General features: G+C 43.7%; 1 protein-coding gene across 1 annotated transcript in view; it reads left to right on the top strand.

Moving 5' to 3' along the window:
- Window positions 1-18801, top strand: part of NR4A3 (nuclear receptor subfamily 4 group A member 3) — a 40726-nt gene extending 21925 nt beyond the window's left edge. The window contains exons 6-8 of the mRNA XM_066627449.1: window positions 7191-7390; window positions 10066-10244; window positions 15698-18801. Of these exons, the coding sequence (XP_066483546.1) occupies window positions 7191-7390; window positions 10066-10244; window positions 15698-15960 (642 nt within the window). The 3' untranslated portion in view covers window positions 15961-18801. The remainder of the gene's footprint in view (window positions 1-7190; window positions 7391-10065; window positions 10245-15697) is intronic.
- Window positions 18802-23509: the final 4708 nt, after the last annotated feature.

Here is a 23509-nt window from a genome sequence, read left to right as displayed (position 1 = left end):
CTGCCAGCCACCATGGGGATTGGATCCAGTACTGCTGGACCAGCACAGGCCTTCGTGCCAGCCCAGCTGACCTTACAGTACATTTGCGACACTCTGAGCCAGCGCAAGGACAGATGCAGTGACTCAAGCCAAGGTTTGGATTGTGCCATTAGTGTTAACTTTCAAGCCTGGTGTAGGGGCAGCCCACCCACCCATACTTTCCTCCTCCATGCTTAAACCACCACCTTCATTAATGGAGTTTCCCTGCTGATGGATGTCATGGTTTAACCATGGGGGTGGATGGTAGTACTGCTGAACAACAGATGGATGGGATCAGTCAAAAGTTGGCAAATCTATGTACTATCCTCATTGAAATTTTCCATCTGCGCAGCATTTGGGTGGGCAATGCATGCAGTCTGAAACCAAGGCCATTTTTACAGCAGGCGGTGGATTAGATGTGCATTAGCTATCCCTATGACCTTCCTTCCAGAAACTTCTGGGGAGATGCATCATTAGAGGCTCTTGGCTAGTGGCATTATTTAGGTGCATGGTAGAGACACAATGCTTTGCAGTGGCGTTGCTAGGGGTGTGTGGGCGACACGCATAGTGTGGTGACACCACTACTGGCTGAAATTTTTAAAATCTTGGTAATCACATTGAAATACCTCTGTACTATCAAATGTTAGAGCCAAAAAACCAGTGGGGTGGGGCAGTGGTACATCACTATGCCTGCTGCCCAAGACGTTGCCCCACCCACTGCAATGGGAGGAGGTCCACCATGGGGGTGACATGCTGGTCTACCTCATCGGGTGACACAAACCCTAGTGAAGCCACTGGTACTTTATACAGATTGTTGCTATGTTCCCAGAGATTCAAACTGCACATCAGTACCTCTCACAGGAGCTTTGATGTGCAAACCTTACCAGCAGAAGTTTCATCTACTGATTTCGGCAGACAAGGCTACTATTAGAAGTAGAGGAATTGGCCAGGCTGTTTTACCAGTAACAAAAAATAAAAATAAAACATGACACTTTTTAGAGGCACTGTTTCTGTGGTTGACAGCGGGCATAAGATCTGTCAGGCTGCAGCTTGTAAACCAAACACTGCACCATTGTCATTAAAAATACACATTTGTTTATTTAGCCAATTTATACCCCACCTTTCTCTCTAAACAAGGGGCACTTATGGCAGCTTACAAAAAAAACACAAATGCAATAAAATATGTGAATTGAACTTTTGAAAAAAAAACCATAGAAGGACCATACAAACACATAATCAAATGAAATCAGCATTGCCACACAACAGTTAAAATTTTTTAAAGATAAATGGCCCAGTCCTATACTTGCCATCTGCTGATGGCACTCCTCATGCACTGGCTAACTGCCATAAAGCACAAGTCATAAAAGGCGATCCAACAGCATGCTAGTCAGCATGTTGCCAGGCACACTGGCGGGAAGGCCTGCGCCTTCCTGTCTGCGTCATTGCATCTTCCGCCCTTTACCAGAGCACATAAGTCAGTGAAAGAGGCAAGACGGGTGGGGGAGGGCAGACTGGGATCAAGGAGGGGGCAAAACATGGCAAAGAGGGGCAGAGGATAGGTGGATCAGGTCTGGGAAGGGGGTAGGTTCAGCGGGAGCGGCAGCTGCCAAATCCTAACCCCCTTCCCAGACCTGATTCTGCTGCATGGGTCCACACAGACCTGTGCCACCTAGTGCAGGCCTGAATAGAACCCCCGTGGATGCCAAAAACTGCGGATAAAGGAATCCATGATTTGGCTGATTGAGGAGGTGGTCTGAGGCCTCCCCGGGGCCTTAGAAGGTCCCTGGAAGACATTAAAAATGCCTTCAAGGCCTTCCAGGGACCATCTGAGGCCTTCCGAGCCTCAGGGAGGCCGTGTATTGCCTCCTTGGGCTTTGGACCACCTACAAATTTTGTCTAACCCTCCTGGTGTGTTTTGGGATTCATGGATTTGACCCTCAATGGGTCAAATTCTGTGGGTCCTAAATCCACAGATAAGAAGGATGGACCTGTATCTGCATAAGGCAATGGATATTTATATCATTTTTAAGCCTGAAAGCATTTGATAGTTTTTGTTTTTCTTTCTTTCTCCAGGCAATATTATAGTGCCCATAACATATAAAGGAACCACTCGTATTTTAGTTATGGGGGCAAGATTCAAATACCTGCTGTTGAATGTTGCATTGGAAAGACTAGTATGTTTAAGATCATTTCTTGGGATTATCTTTTTAGACCTCATAATAGAGATCTAAATGCTTATATCCCTGATTGGCTGACCCCAGCAATGTCACCAAGAAATGTCCGTCCAATCCACAGAACAGTTTTGCACTTAAAAAATTTTTTTTAATAAGGCAAGGACTGAACAGTTAAATGAACGAGCACTCATGTAAAGGTTTTACATTTTGTTAAAAAGTGCATAAAGCTCACCTAAAGCATTAGAGAAGGGGCAAGACTGACCCCTGAGCCAGTGTTCAGTCTGCTGGTATACACATCGTTTCAGTTGTGATGTTGGGGAAAAGCCAAGCTCACTAACAAGTGAGGAACACCTTGTGAGCTCCCTTTTTATATCTGTCTCCAGTGGTGTATAGCCTTTCTACATTCAGGGTATGGGGTTATCTGACTCTTCAGTTGAGGGCCCCTGTGTACTGCAGTTGAGTCTAGGGGAGTGTCTGGCTGGCGCTAAGAATGCTCCCCTGCAGCTGCATGTTGCAAGGTTGGTAGTCATGGGCAAGCTGTCTTTTTAGGAAGTTTACTAACCATTACTGATTCTCTCATTGAAGACCCCCCCCCCCCCCGCCATAGGCTTCTAAGGAATCCCAGTGTTCCTCACTGCTCTGTCAGAGCCACTGCTCTAACAAGATCAGAATGGGGAGAGCAACAACAGACACCCCTACACATTTTCTCAGGCAAAATGAGGTATACTTCCTCTAGCTGAGAAAATGTACTCAAGCCCCTGACAGTAATGCCACTAAAAGCCAAACTAGCATGACTTTTAAAAATACACTATTTGACCCTGCATGTTTGTTTAGTAAATACAGCAAAAAAGAGGGCAGGCAAAAGCAGAATAAATAAAAAAGAGTGGAACCTCCAACCAAGTACAATAAAAAAAAGGTTTATTATTATCAGATGTTTTAACAGGCCCAAAGTATTTTGGCAAGTGCCTCCCTTGACAGCCCAAGCAATAAGTCATCCTCAAGACAAATTCTCATGAATGAAACCACCACTGTTTATTTGCTATCATGGAGAAGACCTATCATTTATGCCATTGAGGAAGGCACATTCTGAAGTTCATGGGCCAATTAACAGCCCAGTCCTGTGCTTCCCAGCACCCAGGGCTGTGGGTCACCAAAATGGCAACAGCTGCATCCCATGGGTCTGGGAAGCAGCATGGGGTCTACTCAGGGTAAGGGAGATTATGCTTCCTTAACCCATGTAATCCTCAGGCAGCCCCAATAGGACTTCTCAGATCTATTGAGTGGGTGCAGATTTGAGGAGACCTGTGCAGGTATCCCAGGCTGGGAGAGGGGTTAGGATATGGCAGCAGGGTATATCCACTCCCTCCCCATGCCCCACCTTCCTTCCGCCTTCCCTGCCGCCATCCCCCTGCCCCAGAACACCTCCCCCCCACCCTGACTTACCAGTTCGCTTGCCCAGAGCTCTGGCTGGCATTCCTCATTCTTCCGCCTGGCACTGGCTCAGCATGAGCTTGTGCTGAGCTGGTGCCCATGCAGAACCAGCGGTGAGCATCGTGCTTGGCCAGTGCTGGCCATTCTGGGTCAGGCCCTTTGCCATCTGGTAAACGAAACTTTCCTGATGGTACCAATTTATTAAACAGCACTTATGGGGATCTTGATCCAGATTAGGATCACAGAGCAGGAGATGGGAAATTCAACTGCGGTGACCTCAGTTCAGACCAGGGGGGTGACTACTATTGTTCCAGGAGGGAAGATTCCAGGGGGACTTCAGGTATGGTTGCCAACCCTCCAGGTTTGGCTGAAGCCTTCAAGAATCAGGATCAATCTTTAGTTGACTACTGAAAGCAGACCTGAAGATTTTATCAGGGTCTCCAGAAATTTCCAATTTTACATCAGGTTGTGGGAGACGGACCTCCAGGAAGAGTTTCAGAGTTGGCAACCCAACCCCCAATCCACATCCCAATAACAATGAGAAGAGGTTAAATCCTATCCTCCGTGCCATAATCCTAATCTGGATTGGGCTAGCCACATCTGATATTTAAAAAAAAAAAAGCAAAGCAAACACACAGGGCCAAACAATGCATTTAAAGTCACATCTAGTTTGACCCTAAATGGGTATATTGAAGAGGATGACCAGATGTGTGCTCCCTGATGAAGAATGGGGAGGACATTTTGCTCTCATAACTCTCAGAAATAAAAACCTGGTCAAGAGGAAATAAGAACTTTGCCGACTGTCTTAATTTACTAATTAGATATGTGCAACACTTTCCTAGAAATGTCATAAACCTTATCAATATTTTTAAAACTCTCCTTCAAATTCCTACAAAAGTGTTGCCTGAGAGGACCTTCCAGATTCACTGGAATTTCACTTTAGCTGCAGTTCTGTGTCAGTTCTGCCAGTAATTGTGTATATACACAGAACTGAGTTGGACCCACGCACTCGTATATTCTCCAGCTGTGATTAATGCTGTGGTTGTACAAAGCCCAAGCTTAGGACATGTTTTTAGGACCTGAAATGCTAGTGATGAATTAGGAGAAGATAATGGGAAGATGGTTGGAGCTGGATTACAGGGAAGTGACAGAAACTGAGGGGGGTGGATGCAGCAATGGTGAGATCATTCCCCAAACGATAAGTGAAGTGTACCTTCATCTGATCCTTGAAATATCTCCACTGGGAGGACACTCTGAACAATGGTTTTAATCTTTTAGAAAAGTTTCAAGTCTTAATTCTGGGTTTTGTTTTTCTCTTAGAATTTATCCTGTGCCCACTTAACACTATTTCATCAAGGGTGTTTAAGACACCCTGGAAAACCTTGGCAATGCTACACAAAGCACACAGGGGCAGCATGACCTGGAATGCCCACCTGATGCTGTCTCGGACTGCCTCTGTGCAACCAAAAAACAAAAAAACCCTTATCAAGCTCCTCACACACTCTTGTCAAACCTGGAAATGCAGGATTTCCAATTTTATTTATAGGGGAAGTGGGACAGTGGGAAGGAAGGAGCGCAAATAAAACTGCGGAGCTTCCAGGTTTGATGACAGCACGTGAGGAACATAATAAAGAGAGAGGAATGATCTGCTACCTGTTCAAGTGAGCAGGAAGCAGATCACTGTAGCTTGCCAGGGTGGCAGTTTGGAGGGAGGCAGAAGCAGCAACAACAGATGCAGGGTGAGGCATCTGAATCTTCCACCACCCCCTCCCCAGGCCCCTCACTACCTGTTGCTGATGCAATATGCATCAGCCAGCCTCGTGAATGGGTTGGCCCTGCTAACATGTTGGGATCAAAACTGCATGCTTCATGCAACATAAGACTGTTGCTGCAGACAACGTGTCAATGATAGTTTTCCCTCTCCCTGCCACAAAGCCCAGGATCATTTACTCTGTGTTATGATGACATAATATCCTGTGTTTTCCCATCTCCACACCACATCACTGGCTGCTGTTGTTTGGGGTAGGAAAACACACACTGGGATGATGTCAAAACACAAGCGAAATGATCCTATATAAGGGAGTAGGAAGGACCCAACATGGGGCTGCTGTTTTAGGCATATACTCCTATACACTGTCATGGACAGTGTGCTCTTCTTTCTTCACTGACATTTAACTTCTCTGTCAGCATATTTACCTAGGCACTCTTGCTACAGTATCATAAGTAATTTATTTGCATTTCTTTCAACCTATAAGCCATTAAAAATATGTCTTCAAATGCTTGATATGTAAACCTTGGGGAAATACTTTTCCAAAAAGGTGATCTGTCACATTATCTTATTAGCCACCCAGCAAGGTAGGTGAAGCTGGCCAATAGTGACTTGTCTGGTTCATCCAGCTGGTTTCATGGCTAACCAGGAACTGGAACCCAAATCTCTGCAGTCCAAGTCCAACACTAACACTGTTTCCACTGCACTATACTGTTCCTGTTTTTTTAAGAAAAATAACTGGATTACTCGAAAGGATGCATGTTTGAAGTAATATGGATAATAAGATTGGATAATAAATGAATATTATTAAAAATGGACAATAAAAATAATAGTTTTGTTTGGTCTAACTCTTGCTATTAAAGAGCGAGCAAGCATTCAGGCACTACATGGGAATTATTTAAGGGCAAAAATTACTATACTGAGAGACCTTGCACTGCCAATACTAGTATTCCAGCAGGGCAAGGTCCTGTACAGCAGTGTGAAAGCCAGGCCACTGTTGGCTGCTGCCAGGCTGTTACTGCAAACAGCAAAAAGCGCAGCACACACAGCGGTGGCTCCAGGAGGCTCCACACGTGCCAGTAAGTTGGCAGCAGGGGTGATCGGTAAGGGGGGGTTATCGGGGCATGTCAAGGGAGGAACTGGTGGGTATGTCAGCAGAGGGAGAGGGTGCGATCCAGTGGCAGTCATGCATGCTGGATCTTATTCCCCATTTTTCTGCCTGCCCTGCCCCCTGGCTGTCCTTGGACTTGCATCAGCAAAATGGCTGGTGTAGGTTTGATACCCTGCACATGCCCAATCTCATCTGATCTCAGAAGCTAAGCAGAGTCAGGCCTGGTTAGTACTTGGATGGGAGACCGCCTGGGAATACTGGGTGCTGTAGGCTTATACCATAGTCTTTTGAGACTGAAGGTTGCCAACCAGGTTTGAGGAAACTCACAGATAATTGGGCAGTCTACCAGGAGGTAAGTAAAAAAATATTTTTACTTCCATCCTTCAGGCTATCTGAATGCCACCCCCCATGATTTCAGGCACTACATGCTGTGTTGGTGCAGCTGCATGCTATAATGTGGCAGGGATAGAATTGGACCGTTTCTCAGTATTGATATGTAAAAATAATTGTCAAAGAGCTATACATTTAAAAATAAAATAAAAAAGAAACCTTAATCACTTTTAACAGCTGCTTTTTTGCCCTTAAAGACTCGGCAGAAAAACAGATTGAGAAGATAGCAATGCCTGAACTTAGATTTTTCTCAAATCTGTATGTGTCTCTTTTCTGTTTTCAACTGTTTTCCTTCTAGTACTGTTCCACCGAGCAGGCCGCTGCAGGTACAGATGCAGAACACGTACAACAGTTCTATAATCTTCTCACCACTTCCATTGACATATCCAGGAGCTGGGCAGAAAAAATTCCAGGATTCACAGACCTCCCAAAGGAAGATCAAACTTTACTCATAGAATCAGCTTTTTTGGAGCTTTTTGTATTGAGACTGTCCATCAGGTAAATTTCAGAAACAATTCAGTTTGGTTTTGTTTGTTTTAAAGAAAGAATGCACATTGTGAAAGGATTGTGGCTTATTTTTAAATAAAATGTTAAGACTATTAACCCTGCAGTTTCTAAGGGAAAAGAGCTACAAAGCTGCTGCTCTATTGGGTTTCCTGCTTTGAGGACAGACAGGATCTCTGGATTGACAACTACGTAAATAATCAGTGGCTTAATCAGAGTACGCAGTAAATTTACAGCCCAATCCTATTGCTTCCCCACTCCATAGCATGCAGCTGCATCAATGGAGCATGGCTATGGTGGGGTGGGGGGCGTGACCAGAAGGAATGAGAGATAAGTATAGAAGTTTTTACTTACCTCTCAGTAGGCTGCCTGGTTGGTAGTGGGTCTCCTTGAACCCACACTAGGTATGTAGTTGGTGTACGTCTAAGGAGAGGGAGGGGGCATGCTGAGCAGCAAAGGAAGGGTTGCTGCTACTGGGGTCCACCCGCTCCCTTCCCCAGACTGCCCCCAGAAAGCTTCCTGCTTCCTATTAACACTTGGTTAGTCTCCTCCCTCTAGCATGCAGGCAGTCTGCATGTTGCATTCCTCAGTTAAGCAAGAAACAATTCCTCTTTTAAGAAAAAAAAAATGTGTGCTTCCCATTACTGTGATTTTTCTTTGCTTTTAGTGGTATGAGGGGGCTTGGGGGTTGTGCTGAGTATTGTACCTTATATGTGGTTCCCCCATATGTGTGGTTTCAATATCCACAGGGCCCCCAGAACAGAATCCCTGTGGATAAGGGAGGGTGCCTGTCCTATATAATTTCAGGCTGCCTGTGGTGGAATCGCATGACTAACAGCTTCCCTATGTTTTTTTAAAAAAACTCTTTGCACATGGAAAACTAGATGTCAGGGAGAAGAGTTCAAGTCTACCCTACTCAGTGATTTGCTAGCTTTCTAGGTGCAATGATTTGCTTCATAGAGGACCTCCCATCTGCCGTACGAAGTGATATAGTCCAGAAGCAGTTTTACTATGTGCCCTGCTGTGTCTGAAGACAGGCTGACAGATTGCAGCCTTCATCAGAATTACCAGAATATAAATCCCCTATGGGACTTATTTCCAAGTCACTATGGACCCAATCCTATCCAGTTTTCCAGTGCCAGTGCTGCTTTGCCTATGGGGTATGCACTGCTTCCTGTGTTGGAAAGCAGTCACAGATGCCTCCTCAAGGTTTGGGAACATTTGTTCCCTTACCTCAGGGCTGCATTGTGCAGGAAAGTTGGATAGGATTGGGCCCTCAGTTGAGAACGGTGCTTTCAGTTTTCCCAAGATTCCATGCCAGTATAAACATAGCATTTTTAAAAAGTGGGATAACAACCCTGAATTATCCATTTGTGAAATAATTTTGGGTATCCCTAATTGTGTAAATAAATCCTGAATTACAAGTATACGGTGACAGTCTATACCTTCATTCAGTTCAGAAGCCTTACAAAAACTGCTGTAGCACAACAACTAAGCCACTGAGCCACGTACTGGAGCTTCCCTGGTTCAAATCTCATCTCTCCCATGCATTCTCAATTGATGGCCTAAGGAAAACCACTCAGCCTCAATTTCCTAGCTACAATATTAGGATAATAGCGGTTGCTTATAAGGTGCTGTAAGGCCTTCATCAAATGAATACATACCAGGTGCTTTGTATACTCAAAAAGTACTAAAGAAATGTTAAACATTAAAAGCAAATATTTATTCTTTTAATTAGCAGCAATTAATTCTTAATTATATTTTCTTCAGTTAATTTTCTTCAGTTAAGTTGCTGCACTTAACCTTAGGCATTCAACTATGCTGACTAAGGGCCCAATACTACTGAGTGCACACTGGTCACCGCCAGCATATACTGTCGCAAACAGTGCTGTAGCTGGCCCAGTGTGAGCCCACACTGGGACAGCCCTGGTCGGAGGCTGGCAATCCACTGCCAGGTGCTCTGAGTGAAGCGCCTGGTGGTGGAGAGGTAATTTGGGGTGTGGGGGAAGGTAGGGAGGAGCTGTTTTGGGGCAGGTGGAGGGCAGGGGGAATGCGTGGCAGGGGAGGGAACAGACAGGAAGGGGCAGGATTGACAAAGCTCAGCTCCGATCCAAAGCCAACACATGGCTTCCTGATTCTGTACTAGCTAAAGTGCCAATACAGATGATCTCAGAAGCTAAGCAGGGTCAGGCCTGGTTAGTACTTAGATGGGAGACCGCCTGGGAATACTGGGTGCTGTAGGCTTATACCATAGTCTTTCGAGACTGAAGGTTGCCAACCAATACAGAGTCGAGTAGCCCCATTGTGGGGCTACTTCCCTTACCCAGGGGAAGGGGACAAATGTCCCCATCTCCCAAGGAGCTGCTGCCAGCTGCCCAGTGCATGCAGGATACAATGACAACCATTTTTGGCGCTGCGGCATCCCTGCACACTGGGCAACTCAGGATTGGGCTGCCCGTAGTCATAGGCATTCATTCACTTTATTTCTGTCCCAAGGAGAAAGTATATTTTCAAACATAAATACACGTTCATGGACCTGTACTAACGTGTGCTGGAATTTAGAATTTAGATTTACATAATCATACATAGATTATTTAATAGCAGTGTATGTACTGTATGCATGTCACTCTAAACATATTCATGACATGGGTCCTTTTTTTACAACCAAGGTCTGACACCACTGAAGACAAATTTGTTTTCTGCAATGGACTTGTGCTTCACAGACTTCAGTGCCTTCGTGGATTTGGGGAGTGGCTCGACTCAATTAAAGACTTTTCCTTAAATTTACAGAGCCTCAGCCTTGATATCCCAGCCTTAGCATGCTTATCAGCTCTAAGTATGATTACAGGTAAGTGCTATTTGTTTTTGTTTTGTTTTTAAATCCCTGCAATTTTTTTTTACCAGTAATAATTTGTCTGAATAAATGTCTGTCCACAGCTACTAAGTTCCAAAGAGAATGTATGTAATTCTTAAATGCTTGTGATGGCCATACTTAAAAGAGAAGTTGCAATACACTGCACTCTCAATGTCATGGATTGATAAAGGAGAAGGAGTGTCTGCTAATGCTGAAACTCCGGAACCCGCCGCAGATACCTGAATATACGAGTACCAGGGATGTCTCCACCCTCTGGAGGCCCTTCTGAGCCCCACAGAGACCGAGTGCATCCACCCATGGTTTCTGCAGGCTTAGAAGAGCCTCCAGAGGGTGGGTGGGGTGCGGGGGTCTCCCCACATCTGTGCTTAACTGAACTGTGGATACAGGATCTGTGGATATGTCCCACTGTTATTCAGACAGGCCCCCATATCCACAGGGGTTTCATTCCGCCACTACCCCATGAATACAGAAACTGCTGATACAGGAAAACATCTGTATGGATAGTGGCTGCTGTACACCCATTACGTTACCTTTGTTTTATTGTAGAAGTGCTTGCAGCACTGGTGCTTCTCTTTTAACAGTCTTGCTTAACCAAAGAGCCGAATGTGCAGGCAACTAGCCTGCATGCCACAGAGAAACTAATAGGAATTCCTGCTTCCTGTTAGTCGCCCTCTAGTGTGCAAAGGTAAAAATAAAAATGTAAAAATAAAACAAAAGTAATGTAATGGGCGCATAAGGAGTGCAGGAGGCATGCGGGGGGCCACTGGATCTGATGTCACCGGATATGTGGATACAGGGTCCCATAACTAGTTTCACAGCCCAATCCTATTCAGTTCTATTCAAGATGGAATTTGTGTTCTGCCAGCATTTGTTGGCATCCTTCAGTCTCGGAAGAATATGGTATTGCGCTCTGAATAGTGGTTCTGGAACAGAGTGTCCTCTCCAGTGCGCGAAGCCTGGGTAAAGTAGATATGGAGGACAGACTGTTTCCCATGCAGCAAATCCCCCCTCTCCACGTCGCTGAAATGGTCCAATGGAAAGGCAGAAGCCAATACGGTTGGTTCCAACAGTGTCGCAGGAGTTGCCAGAACGTGACTGTGTTCAGCCATGAACTGCCTCAGGGACTCCAGCTCTGGGTTTTGCCTCAAGGTTGACTCCTGAAGCCTTTTCCATAACTGGATGTAGCCACAAGGCAGTGGAGGTCTGGGATCAGAGTTTTACTTCTCTCAGATGAGCTGCCTTCCCAGGCTGACGAGTCCCATCTACCCAATGGCTGTTTAGTCGCCTCTTACGATAAGTACAGCCAAACTGAGGGCCTATTCTTATCCCCTCCAGCCCCCAGGGGACATCTGCCAGCATGCACTGTCACAAAGGCACTGTAAAGCACTTTATGACAGCATTAGTAGCCCATGCACTCCTGGGAAGGCTGTGGCCTTCCCGCTCACACCAGCACCCATTGGATGGTTGGATCAGGTTAGTCCAGCACAGGTGGGGGCAGGCAGGGAGAACGGGAGAGGTTGGGCGGATCAGGCTCAGGAGATGGTAATATCAATGCCACAAACACACGCTGTATCCTCACCCTCTTTCTGTGCTGGTCTGCCTGCACAGATCAACTTGGACTTGTGCTAACTCTGACTTGCTATATCGCTGGCACCAGTCAGAGTTGATCCTTAGCAGCTGCAGGAGCTTACCCCAAGGCATGGGGACAAATGCCCTATTACCCCAAGGAGACCTCCAGCAGCCAAAAATCCCCTGCGGGATACAGTGATAGCTGTGCCAGTACTTCTGCATTGCTGCCTGGGGATTTAGATAGGATTGTGCTGTTAATGAAGCAGACATCTATTATTTCTGAAGTCTCCTCAGTTGAGGTCTGTTAAATCATGGGTTTGCTGTACTAGATGCTCTGAATTCATAAGAGATTATGTGGATTCTTGCTACTGTATTTTCCATGTGATTTTTGCAACTGTAATTTGATACCAGGATTGTCTAAAAATTCCATCTCAGCCCTATAGGCTTCCATGTTTTTGCATTACAGTTAAGTTAGCTGACACTGATCCTGAAACTCTAGGTAGATTGTACATTCTGGAGTAAAGCAAAGGCTGCAACAAAAACATATCATTGGAACAAGGCCTTTCTTGTTGAGGATAACATAATTTGAGTTTCAGTTCTTCTCGGAGTACTTTAGTCTGCTTAAATTCCACTGAAGTCAATGGGATTTAAGCAACTTTGGACTCCAGCTACTTATTCTGGGCCACATCTTGCCACTTTCATTTTGCACTCTACATTAGACAAGAGGTCTCTTAGTAACTGAACTGCAGAGTTACTTAGATGCATGCTTGCCCACTGAAATCACTGGGCTTAAGCACACAATTTTCTATTGTATTGTAGCCTCAACCTTTAATAATTTCTGGTACTCTAAATCTAGTCAACAACTTCTGGTAACCTAACCTGTTTCATGAAGATTAGTATTATATACAATTACCAATGGTGAGAGCTAGCTAATCAATCAATGGGAGTCTGTTAATGGGAGTTAGGATGTGTTGCTGGACTCACTAGCTGTATGGAGTTGACAGATGCTAGGCAGCATTGGCAGACGGGGAGGGAAGCATGAGTATTGCCACTTGAGAGCAGAAAGCCATGCATGCCCAAGGAGTGCTGGAGGATGTGCATCCTACTTGAGTAGGATGTGCATTGACCTAACCCTGAACTGGGACAAGCAACCATGAGATAGAAAACACTTTCACTTGGGGAAAGCAAAAGCAGATCCCAAGCCCAGTGAAGTAACTGCAGGGTGAAAGAAATCAAAAGAGGAGAAAGCACATGGCTGAAACCTGGCATGAAATAAAGCTTAACGGGTGCCTTGCTCATTTTTCTCATTTGGGGTTCAGACCAAGGGACCAATCTGATCCAAACCACCCTCCTATCAACCCTTTTTACTTGTCCCCTCTCCCAGGAATGGGGCCATCTGCAGTGCCCCTGGTAGTGACCGCCAGACACATGCCATTCTTAACATACCTACACAAAGGATAACAGGAACAGGTGGTGGCTTGTCTCCATCATGAAAATTTTAAGCATAAGAACAGCCCCACTGGATCAGGCCATAGGCCCATCTAGTCCAGCTTCCTGTATCTCACAGCGGCCCACCAAATGCCCCAGGGAGCACACCAGATAACAAGAGACCTCATCCTGGTGCCCTCCCTTGCATCTGGCATTCTGACATAACCCAAGTCTTTTTTTCCTTTTCATATCACTGATTCATGCCTTTTAACCTTTACGTAGTCCTTCATCGAACAATAGTAGCCTTCTTAAACAGAGTTTACCTTTCTCTCAATGTGGTGTCTGAAATTTCCTATATTGAGCACCTACCAAAGTTTACCAAAGGAAAGCTGAGTTAGTGATGTGTTTGCCTGACATGTCAACAAACTTGTCCAATGACTGGATATTGAATAGCAGCAGGCAAACTACAGTAAAATCTTAAGTGCCCTTGCTCCGGCAGAATGAGTGCACACTCTGTTGCAAATGTGCTGGAAAACACGTTGTGACAGCATACGCACTCCTGGCTCTAGCACTAAAGACTGCGCCAACCTGCCAGCACCAGATCCAAGTGGTGTGCCTGATGGAGCTGGTAAGCTCCCACTGGACAGCAGGAGAGAGTGGAAAGTAAGCGGGGAGGGCTGTAACGGAGCAGGGGAGGGTAGAGAGGGGACAGATCAGATCAAATCAGGGAAAGGGGTGGGATCGACATGGCCAGCTCCCGCTGTATCCTATCCCCCCTTCCCAGAACTGATTTCCTGACATGGGGCTGCTTGGACTTCCACCAGTCATTTTGTTGACACAAGCCCAAGTTAGCCCCATTGCGGCTGCTGGGCATACGCTGGGATAAGGAAAAATGCCCCCTTTCCTCAGGGAGACCTCCAAAAGCTCTTCCTCCTCCAAGACCTCTTTCTGTGCTGGATACAGTGGAGGCTGTTTTGGTGCTGCTGTATTGTTGTGCAGAAAGTTAGTTACGATTGGGTTGTAGATGGGCAAGTCAGGCATGGCTTGACTCAAGTTGAGCCATGAGTCTCCACCCTCCCCACAACTCGACTCAAAAACATCCTAAGGGGGGCACTTTCCTAGTCGCCCAGAGCATTTTCACAACTTGAAAAGACTTGAGTCTCAAGTTGTTTCCTTTAAAAAACCAGCAGCAGGGGGGAAAAGGAGCTGCTGCCAGGCTGTGTGTGTGTCAGAGTTCACTTTAAACACTTCCATAATGCTAGTGCTCAGAGCCAGCCAATGAAACTGAGTGCCAGTCTCGGAACATTTGTGATCTGAAAGTACATTTTCATGCAGCGCATAATTAATTTACAGAATTAACTGCAATAAGATGCATGGATGTCCACTAGTTTAGATGGCTTTAAAAGGGGATTAGACCCATTCATGGAAGAAGATGGCTCTATCAATACCTATTTACCCTGATGATTAAACAGAACCTCCTTGTTCAGATACAGCATGTAACTGAATACCAATTATGGAGGGGGGAGGACACAGTGAGAATGGGCCATGCCCAGCTTTTGGACTTCATAGCAATATCTGTTAGCCAGTTTGGGAAACTGTACTGGAGTAGATGGACCTCTGGTTGATGGACCAAATGGACCACAGGTTCTCTTTTCCCCAACCCAGCTTTCTGCTATTTGTCACAGAACTGGTAAAAATGGAGTGTAGCAAAGGCTGTTCTTTAATTTTAGGGATTTTAGGTTTTGTTTTTCTTATTTTGGCAGCATCATATCATTTTTAGCACTTTTCAGAATATAACATTTGCTCCAGGCCTGAAGTAGGTGACTTTGAATTACTTCTTGTTTTCAACCCTTTAAAAGTAAATAAGCTGAAAAAAGTAGAAGATAATCAAAATAGCAAAGGTCAGTTGAGGTGCTTTTGGTTTCTTAGAAGAGTGTCTGTGAATTCCTGGTGGAATTCCGGGCCTTGCACTGATGGAGCTAGCAATGGATATTGATCTCCACTTGAATTCACTGAATAAATAATGGTTGCCATAGTTATTGAGCATTCACAACTGGTAGGGAAGCTGGGAAATCTCCAAAACACCTTCTGTGACAGTTCTGCCATCAAGCCCTCAGACGAAAGGATGCTACTAAAATACAGCATAAAGACAGTATTTAGGTATTTTCCATTCATTACAGTTATTTGAACATTTAGATTTCTAACTGGAAAAAGAAATTATTGCACATGAACTGTATTATAAGAGCCAAGGCATTGTAAGTCTCACACTGACACAAACACAGATGTCATTGTGTCTCACATTGACACAGACAGTTGTGTAATTTCTACCTGAATGCTACACATATTTGCAAGGATGCTACAGTGTAATCACTTGTGGACTGGTTCACACAATATGGCTGCATACTTAGTTTTCCTCCATTTCTTTGCAGAACGTCATGGATTAAAAGAACCAAAGAAAGTGCATGAGCTATGCAACAAGATCATGAGCAGCTTGAAAGATCACTTAGCTTTCAGCTGCCAAAGCAAAGGACAGCCATTGGAGCCTGCAGAGTCCAAGGTACTTGGGGTCCTTGCTGACTTGCGTTCCCTCTGCACACTAGGACTGCAGCGGATCTTTTACCTGAAATTGGAAGATTTGGTGCCACCCCCTTCCATTATTGACAAGCTGTTTCTGGACACCTTACCATTCTGAGGTTCAAGTTACCTTTGTGAAAGGCAACTGTCTACCACAGCAGGCAAACGGACCGGAACTTACTGCTAAAAATGCTGCTCTCATTTTAACAGGAATAAAAACAGTTCCAGCCCCTCAGCTATGGACTTTTCCTAATGCATTTCCTTGCAAACGGAAGCCTAAAAAATAACTTACAGTTCTGCAGTTAGGGAATCTGAGGTGAGGGGGTTTGAGTACAGGTTTGGTTTGGTTTGGTTTTTAATTGCTAATGTGGCACTTTTGAATGATGCTGCCCCAGCAGGGGGAAAAAAAAAAAAAGAAGTGTTAACATGACTGTTTAAAATGAATTGCATAGCACCTCATCTTAGGTGGTGAGTAGAAAATTGTAGATGCTGTGTGTTTGAAAACAAGAACAACCAATTGTTCATCTGGGTAGTATGTGCTTTGAAGTTGATGCTTTTAGCGTACTTCCCATACCAAGGGCACATTATGCTGGCACAAGTTAAAATGCTCTCTCTCTCTCCCCACACCTCTTCTCCGCCTCCTCCCCACCCCAGTTTTTTTGTCTAACAATGTTCATTCAACATTTTGTATGAATCAGATATAGCAAAATGACAATGGCTGTTAGCTCCCATGGTCAAGTGCAATTTTTAAAGTGCTATCTTACTAAGTCTTGTTTATTAACTATAATTTATTTTAATATGAAAATTAAAATGAAAGAAATAAAAGTGAGGGGGGAAAATGTTTTTACATGCACTAACTTCCATGACAAAGTTCCTCAAACTTTGGATCAATGTAGCTTGACTTACTGACAAGCATCTATGGAAGGTAAAGCAGAAGGGCAATATGTGATTGAATCACATGCTTATTCTTTGGCTGATTAAGTATACAGTATGACAATGCGAAGTGACTGAAAGAGACAGGGTCAGCATCAAGCAGAGTTAGGTTTTAGAGCTGAATCTAGCTAATTGGTTAGTATACAGATGCAAGAGAAGTCTTGTAAAAATAGTCTGAATGTAAATGCTAGAAAGGGTTTAGTGGGCTGTATTTTAAACATTCCGTGTACGTACTCCTTTTTTGTATGTTTATACTGTTGATGCCATATTAATATGAAACAATTTGTTGCATAGTGTCTTTATTTGTATAAATATTTGCATGCATGATATATTGTAAAGCTTTGCCTGTATTTATTGCAATGACTGCCAGCTCATGGGAGCCGTGTTACACAGAGTGACTAAATAGTGTGTTCACACTGACTCAATTATATAATGAGTGTGTGTGGGTGTGGATAGTCTCTCTCGCACACACATCTATGTGTGTATTTTTATTAACCAGTTGTATATAAAATCTGTCCTTTCACAAGCAAACCTTATCTTACTGTTTATTTGCAGTGAATTTTAAGGCAGTACAGTTTAGCACTTTGATATTAAAAACCTTGCTCATGTTTTGCTAACTTAAATAATATTTAAATATTTTCGTTCTTACAAGAAATTTATATGCAGTGTATTAAGTCAAGATTTCATTGGTCATTTTGCTAACAAAAGGAAAAAACCCTTTTTGAATGTCACTCTGCTGTCCCTGTATCTTTTGTTAGCTTTAAACAGTCTCCAGTACCGTTGTCTTTCTTTTTTTAACTATGCTGTTTATATGGAAATTAAATTATACAATCAAACAGATGCCAAATTAACTACCTAATAGCTGTAATGGGTACCCCAGATATCAAGCTATTATCTGGTTTTCAAATAGCTGCCTGGTATTTTATCATTTATTATGTTTGGATGTGCTTTTTTATTTTGAAATTTATTCTTCTATCAATATTGGTAATAATGTCAATAGGGAAATGAACGTCTAATCATTATAGCTAATATTTTCAGTTTACCTGCAGATAATATTTGAAAACGTATTGCTTTCTTTTTGTACTGACTTTATGTGCAAACATAATAGCATAATTAAATATCAGAGGAAACTGATTTTTCTCATAGGTTGCTCTCACTTGCCTGACCTACAAGGCAAACATATTTTGATTTTAATTTGAATTTTTGTACACATTATGTACACAATCACAATAAAATTTTAAAAGTATGACGTTTTTGCCACATGCGCAAAGAAATAAGTACTGCCCCACTGGAGTTAATAAAAACTTTGGGCTTTAATTTCACTGGGGTTCACGTTTCACTTTCAATCTGTTAGGATGCCATCATCCATTGGGCAAAAATTCTGCAAATGACAGAAAAAAAATGCCAGTTTTCACTGAAGTCAGTGGAAGATGAAGGTTCATAACTCCCAACTGGGTTGGATCCTTAAACAGAAATCCATGTTGTTCCATAGAAGAATTCTTCTCTCTTTTTTAAGCCCCCCCCCCCCAAATGTATTAGAAAGGATAGAAAGAACATTCTTTCTAGTGGCAAGATTCCAGAATCCTGTGTTAGACTTCATGTCATCATTGCACTTCAGCCTTCTACAGATATTGTCCAATGTAATTTGAGGTGGATCACTGTTACCTATGGAATATGCTTCATATTTATTTAAATTCACAAACTTAGTTCATTTCTTTCTTTAAAAAACAAAGAAATTTCAAACGAAAGAATCTGCTACTTTTCTTAGAGCTCCCAGAGTGAACATGCCTTGAAGTTTCATGGGCTCAAATCAGGAACATTACAGCTGTTAAAGGAGAGTGCCTTGCTTTTCTTTCCGACAGAGTGCTTCAGAAGTTCCTCAGCTCCTCTAACAGCAATGCTTTTGTGTGTGTGCGCGCACCCCTGTGCGCATGAATGTGTGTTAACCTGTGGGGTTGAAAGAAATGCTCTTGTACATATCCAATGTAAATTAAAATGATTAAATTGAATAACATTTTTCCCAGAGCCCCACGTGTGTTGAATAAGTGTGCTTAATTCTGTTAACGTCTGATGTGAATTTTTTATCTCGTAGAAAACATTAAAATGCATCTGCTCCCATATTAAAAGTGGGAGCATGCTTAGGAACACTGAAAAATGGATGGCAGGAACTTGAAAAATAAATTAACAGATAGTTGCAGTGTCTGCTTACAGAAAATGAAAATATAGCTTATCTCTAGTATCCTTTCAAGTATGCAGGGCCAACTCTAGGTCAGTGGGGGATCTTGCGTACATGCACACTGAGATGTCCTGCATGATATGACTTACCTGGGCTGGGGGGTGGCAGCTGGAGGTGCTTGGCAGCAATTTTGGCTGAGGTGGCATGGAAGGGAGAATGTCATGGCTCAATCACATCCCCTTCCACTCAGTGATGGCAAGATGGGAGAAAACATTACTGAGAAACTCAGCAGCATTGACTCAACCTTCTCCCCCACCCCACCCAATCATGCTTCCTTTTAGAGGTCTCTGGGAAGAAGCACATTGGCCAATCAGGATGACAGAAGAAGGCAGTGGTTGCATGGGACTCTCAGCTAAGAGGCTTGCGAATTGCATCACCAACACTTTCAAACCGAGGATTGGGACCTCTCCAGGATTGCCTATAGGCTCTTTGATAGCTCTGGGCCCTGGCCAGTGTCCAACCTGGCTCAACTCAGGAACCAGTTACAAGACAGTGCTCACTGTTAAATACTACAAAAGAAGTATACAATATTACAGGGCCATGCAGCATTGCATTTTTTTTTTAAATCTTTCTGTTATGCCTTTACAGCAACCTACAGTGTCCTGTTTAGAGATACATTCTAGAAAATGTACCTGTCACTTTAAGAGAGGTTGTTTTCGTGCAAAGTAATATATTTTTAGCACTTCCACAGAAGTCCAAACTGTCCAATATTCCAACTTGCATTGTAGATTCTTTCAAAAGAAGCAGGTTAGAAGAAGAAGAAAAATCAGTTTCTTTCCTGTCCCAGTAGCAATTATTGAGAGATGAATTACAACAGTTTATGTCAGTGTGGTCCAACATGTTGGACTTTGTGGTGGCCCCTGAAAACCCAGCCACAGCCACTTACTCTCACTTCAGAAGTTTTTTGGTCTCCCTGCCTTCAGAGAAGGAGAAGCTAGAACGGTGTGGCAGGGAGACTGAAAAGACCCATTGCACTCACCTGCCTCCATTCCTTGCATGCTGAGCCTGACCCTTTGGGAAAACAGAAATAATTGGCAATCATGTCACTGCCAATTACTTCCAGGTCAGCACAGCCAGGGATCACACAAAGGTCATGTGGCCCACCAGATACCCAAAGTTGGGTCACCCTGTTTTATATTTTATTTATTTTATTATTTATTAACAGTATATTTACCCTGCCTTTCTCCCCAAGGGGGCTCAAGGCAACTTACAAAAAACATAAAATCACAATTAAAAGTAAATCACATAATCAGCTAAAACCCCTAAATATTAAAACAATACAAAAGCAACAATGAAACACTATTATAATAAAACAGAAACAGCAGCAGCTACCTTATAAAACAGGGTCATACCTGTAAAGCAGTTAAAAAGGCCAAGAATTCACTTATATCTGAAGCTAACTGGTGCTCCCCCAAAATTAAAATGTCTGACAATGTTTAATGCCTCCATAAGGTTGAAGGAACTTGGGCTAGTTCAAGTGCTGAGAATTACAGCCCAGTTCTGAGCTGAGGCAGCATCGGCAGCCAGCACATAGCCCCATAAGGCACTCCCGCATCAGCAGTGAGGATGCAGTGCTGGCATTGATCCCAGTGGCAGTTGGTGCTGAGCTTCAGCACCAAGAAGACAACCTTGTTGAGCAGCCAGCAGTAAGGTTCTACTGCTGGCCATACCCCAAGGAGATTCTGGTGGCTGATCTGGGCCCTGCAGGATACAGTGGTGGCCATTTTGGCACCACCGTTCCTTGCAATAGCCCTGGACCTTAGCTTATACACCTTTATTTTTAAATCAAACAATGGTGTGGGCTGGAGGTTGAGCTCTTGCCCTGCCAGAAGATGCTAAACAGGATCAACCTCTGGTTGGCTTTAGATGAGAGAATGGTAGTTGCTAACGGAGCTCACAGAGGAATGTGTGGAATATGGTGGAGTCAGTTGATAAGAAACAGATTAAAATTAAAAGACGCCTTGAGTGCCCTTCATGGAATAGAGAGGCGAGATATAAATTCTATACATAAATAAAAAAAAAGACCTTCTGCAGGGCTCCTCGCAGTTTCAGAAGTGAAAGTGGAGCAATCGCGCTCCACTTCTGCTTTATCGGGGACGGGGCGCAGTTGCTCCGCTTTCATGTTCAAAGCTGCGGGGAGCCCTGCAGAAGGTTGTGCAGGGCTCTCCGCACCCCCGGGAGGCTGCAGAAGGCTCAGGTATGTGCAGCCCCCCTGAGCAGAGCAATCCTGGGGATCGTGTCGCTGCCTCCAGGTTGCCCCTGACCCTTAAGGGGAAAGGGGCCAGGGCCCACAGGCTGGGGTGTTGTGACGCCCCAGTTTGAAAAGCCCTGCCATAGGGCATGTAGGGTAGTACAGTTACAGCACAACCCTGTGCATGTCTACTCAGAAGTAAGTCCCCTTATGTTTAATGCGGCATCCTCCTAGGAAAGGCTTACTCTCTAGGCTGCAATTCTGTATGCACCTATCTGGCAGTAAACCCACTGAACTTGAGCAGACATGCAAAGGATCATCTTGTTAGCGTATCCCTGTGTGACGATGCACTGCATTCATAGCCTGTTATGCGTATTTTTAAAATATACCTGAGTTTTCTGTGTTTTTTTTTAATAGCACCACGGTTCTCAAACTGTGCATGGGGCACAACAGTGGGATATACTTAACCATGGGATATACTTAATTAAGATGTTTGAACTTAATTACTTTTAAAAAATGAAACATTGGTATTTCTTTTTCTAGATATTTCCTAGGGGCACCATGAAAAAATTGCTGAGGCGCTAAGGGCACTGTGAACCAAGAACGTTTGGGGATTTTTGTTATAGCAGTCACTGAGAGCTAGCCAACTGTCTGTTTTGTACTTTGGCTTTTTAAACGATGCTCCAAAGTTCAGACTTTTTTTTTTGCCTTGTTTTGCCTTTATCTCTTCTCAAGAATATGACTGTGAAAATGAGGCACAGTAAAGGTATGATGCTTGTAGGGTTTTGACTGTTGTGCTCAGGCAATTAGCCACAAAAGCCTCTTGGCCTTTTCCAGTCATTGTCACTGCTGCAAGAACCAAGATCGAACCCAGCTTTCCTCCCTATCAGTTCAGTTCAGTTCAGTTCAGTAGTAGACCTTTATTGGCATAAAATACAGAGAAAGAACAAAACAAAACAAAAATATACAAAGACACCACAACATAGACATCAGTCTTTTCCTCACATACTGCCCAGAGTTCCAGAGCTCTGCCTGGCAATTACCCCAGATAAAAAGGCAGCGACCCTATCAAGGGTCTCAGAGTCAGATGTGGAAAGGAGAGACTGAAGCATGATTGAGTCCTCCCAGCCCTGCATCCTAGTTAGCAAAGGGCCTAGATATTTCTTGCGTGAGACGTCATGAAGTGGGCAGTAGAAAAGGGTATGTGTTATGGTCTCAATACAATCCCTACCACACTTGCATTTCCTCTCCGAGTAGGGAATACCACTGAACCTGCCTGATAACACGGCTGATGGAAGAGCATTACATCTTGCAAGTGTGAATGCTCTCCGAGCCTGTGGGCACTCCAGGTGATAAAAGAAGGAGGCCAGTTTCCCGAAACTGATTGGAACATGGAGATAGAGTGGAGAGCATGTGGTTCTGGCGGCACTAAACAGCTCTTGTTGTTCGATGTCAAGAATTCTTTCTTTGACGATTCTGTAAGCAGCATCACACCCAATCATGCCTAGCTCTGCAGTGTCCAGCCCTATTGACTTGAGCTTGGTTAGAAGATCAGTGATCTCTAATGGCAGCCCTATCATTCTGACAGTAAACATGTCCTAAATTCACTTTATCAAGCAGTTTGTGACACTACACTAGGGAACATGCCTTATACTGAATCAGACCAGTGGTCCATTCCAGCAGCAACTCCTGGTCTTCATATATCAAAGCAGCAAGAAGAAAGATTATGCAGTCCTTTGTCAGTTCATAAAAAAAGAACTTTGTTAGTTCATAAATGCAAGAGGATCCAGCTTCAGCATTGCTAATAATCTGCTATGGACTTTATCAGAGCAATTATACTAGCGCGCACAGTGTGATTTATGTGAGTTATATACCCATTCGCTTGTAATCAATGGACAAACTATCCAAATCCTGGAAAACGAATTGCCTTTATGTTAATATTTTTTGGGAGGAACTCTTCCATTCTCTGCAGTTATTATTATCAAGAATATTTATCTATCACTTTTCAATAGCAATAAATTCACAAAGGAGTTTGCATATCAAAATCAATACATATTGATTGAGGCTGCAATCCTATGTGCACTTTCCTGGGAGTAAGACCTATTGAATACAATGGGACTTACTTCTGAGTAGGCATGCATAGGATTGTGCTGTGAGGATCATGTAATTCAGGGTCATTTCAGGTAGGATAAGTCATTTCCATCATTGATCTTCTTCTAATTGTTTTGTGGTCAACAGTCTAATGATGTCAGAACAGATATTTGGTCCTGCACTATCTGCGAAAACCACATCAAATTCTCAGGACTC

This window comes from Tiliqua scincoides, chromosome 5, assembly GCF_035046505.1.
Source record: "Tiliqua scincoides isolate rTilSci1 chromosome 5, rTilSci1.hap2, whole genome shotgun sequence".
Lineage (NCBI taxonomy): Eukaryota > Metazoa > Chordata > Lepidosauria > Squamata > Scincidae > Tiliqua > Tiliqua scincoides.
The sequence above is the reverse complement of the archived record's forward strand: the minus strand, read 5'-3'. Positions and strand labels throughout refer to the sequence as shown.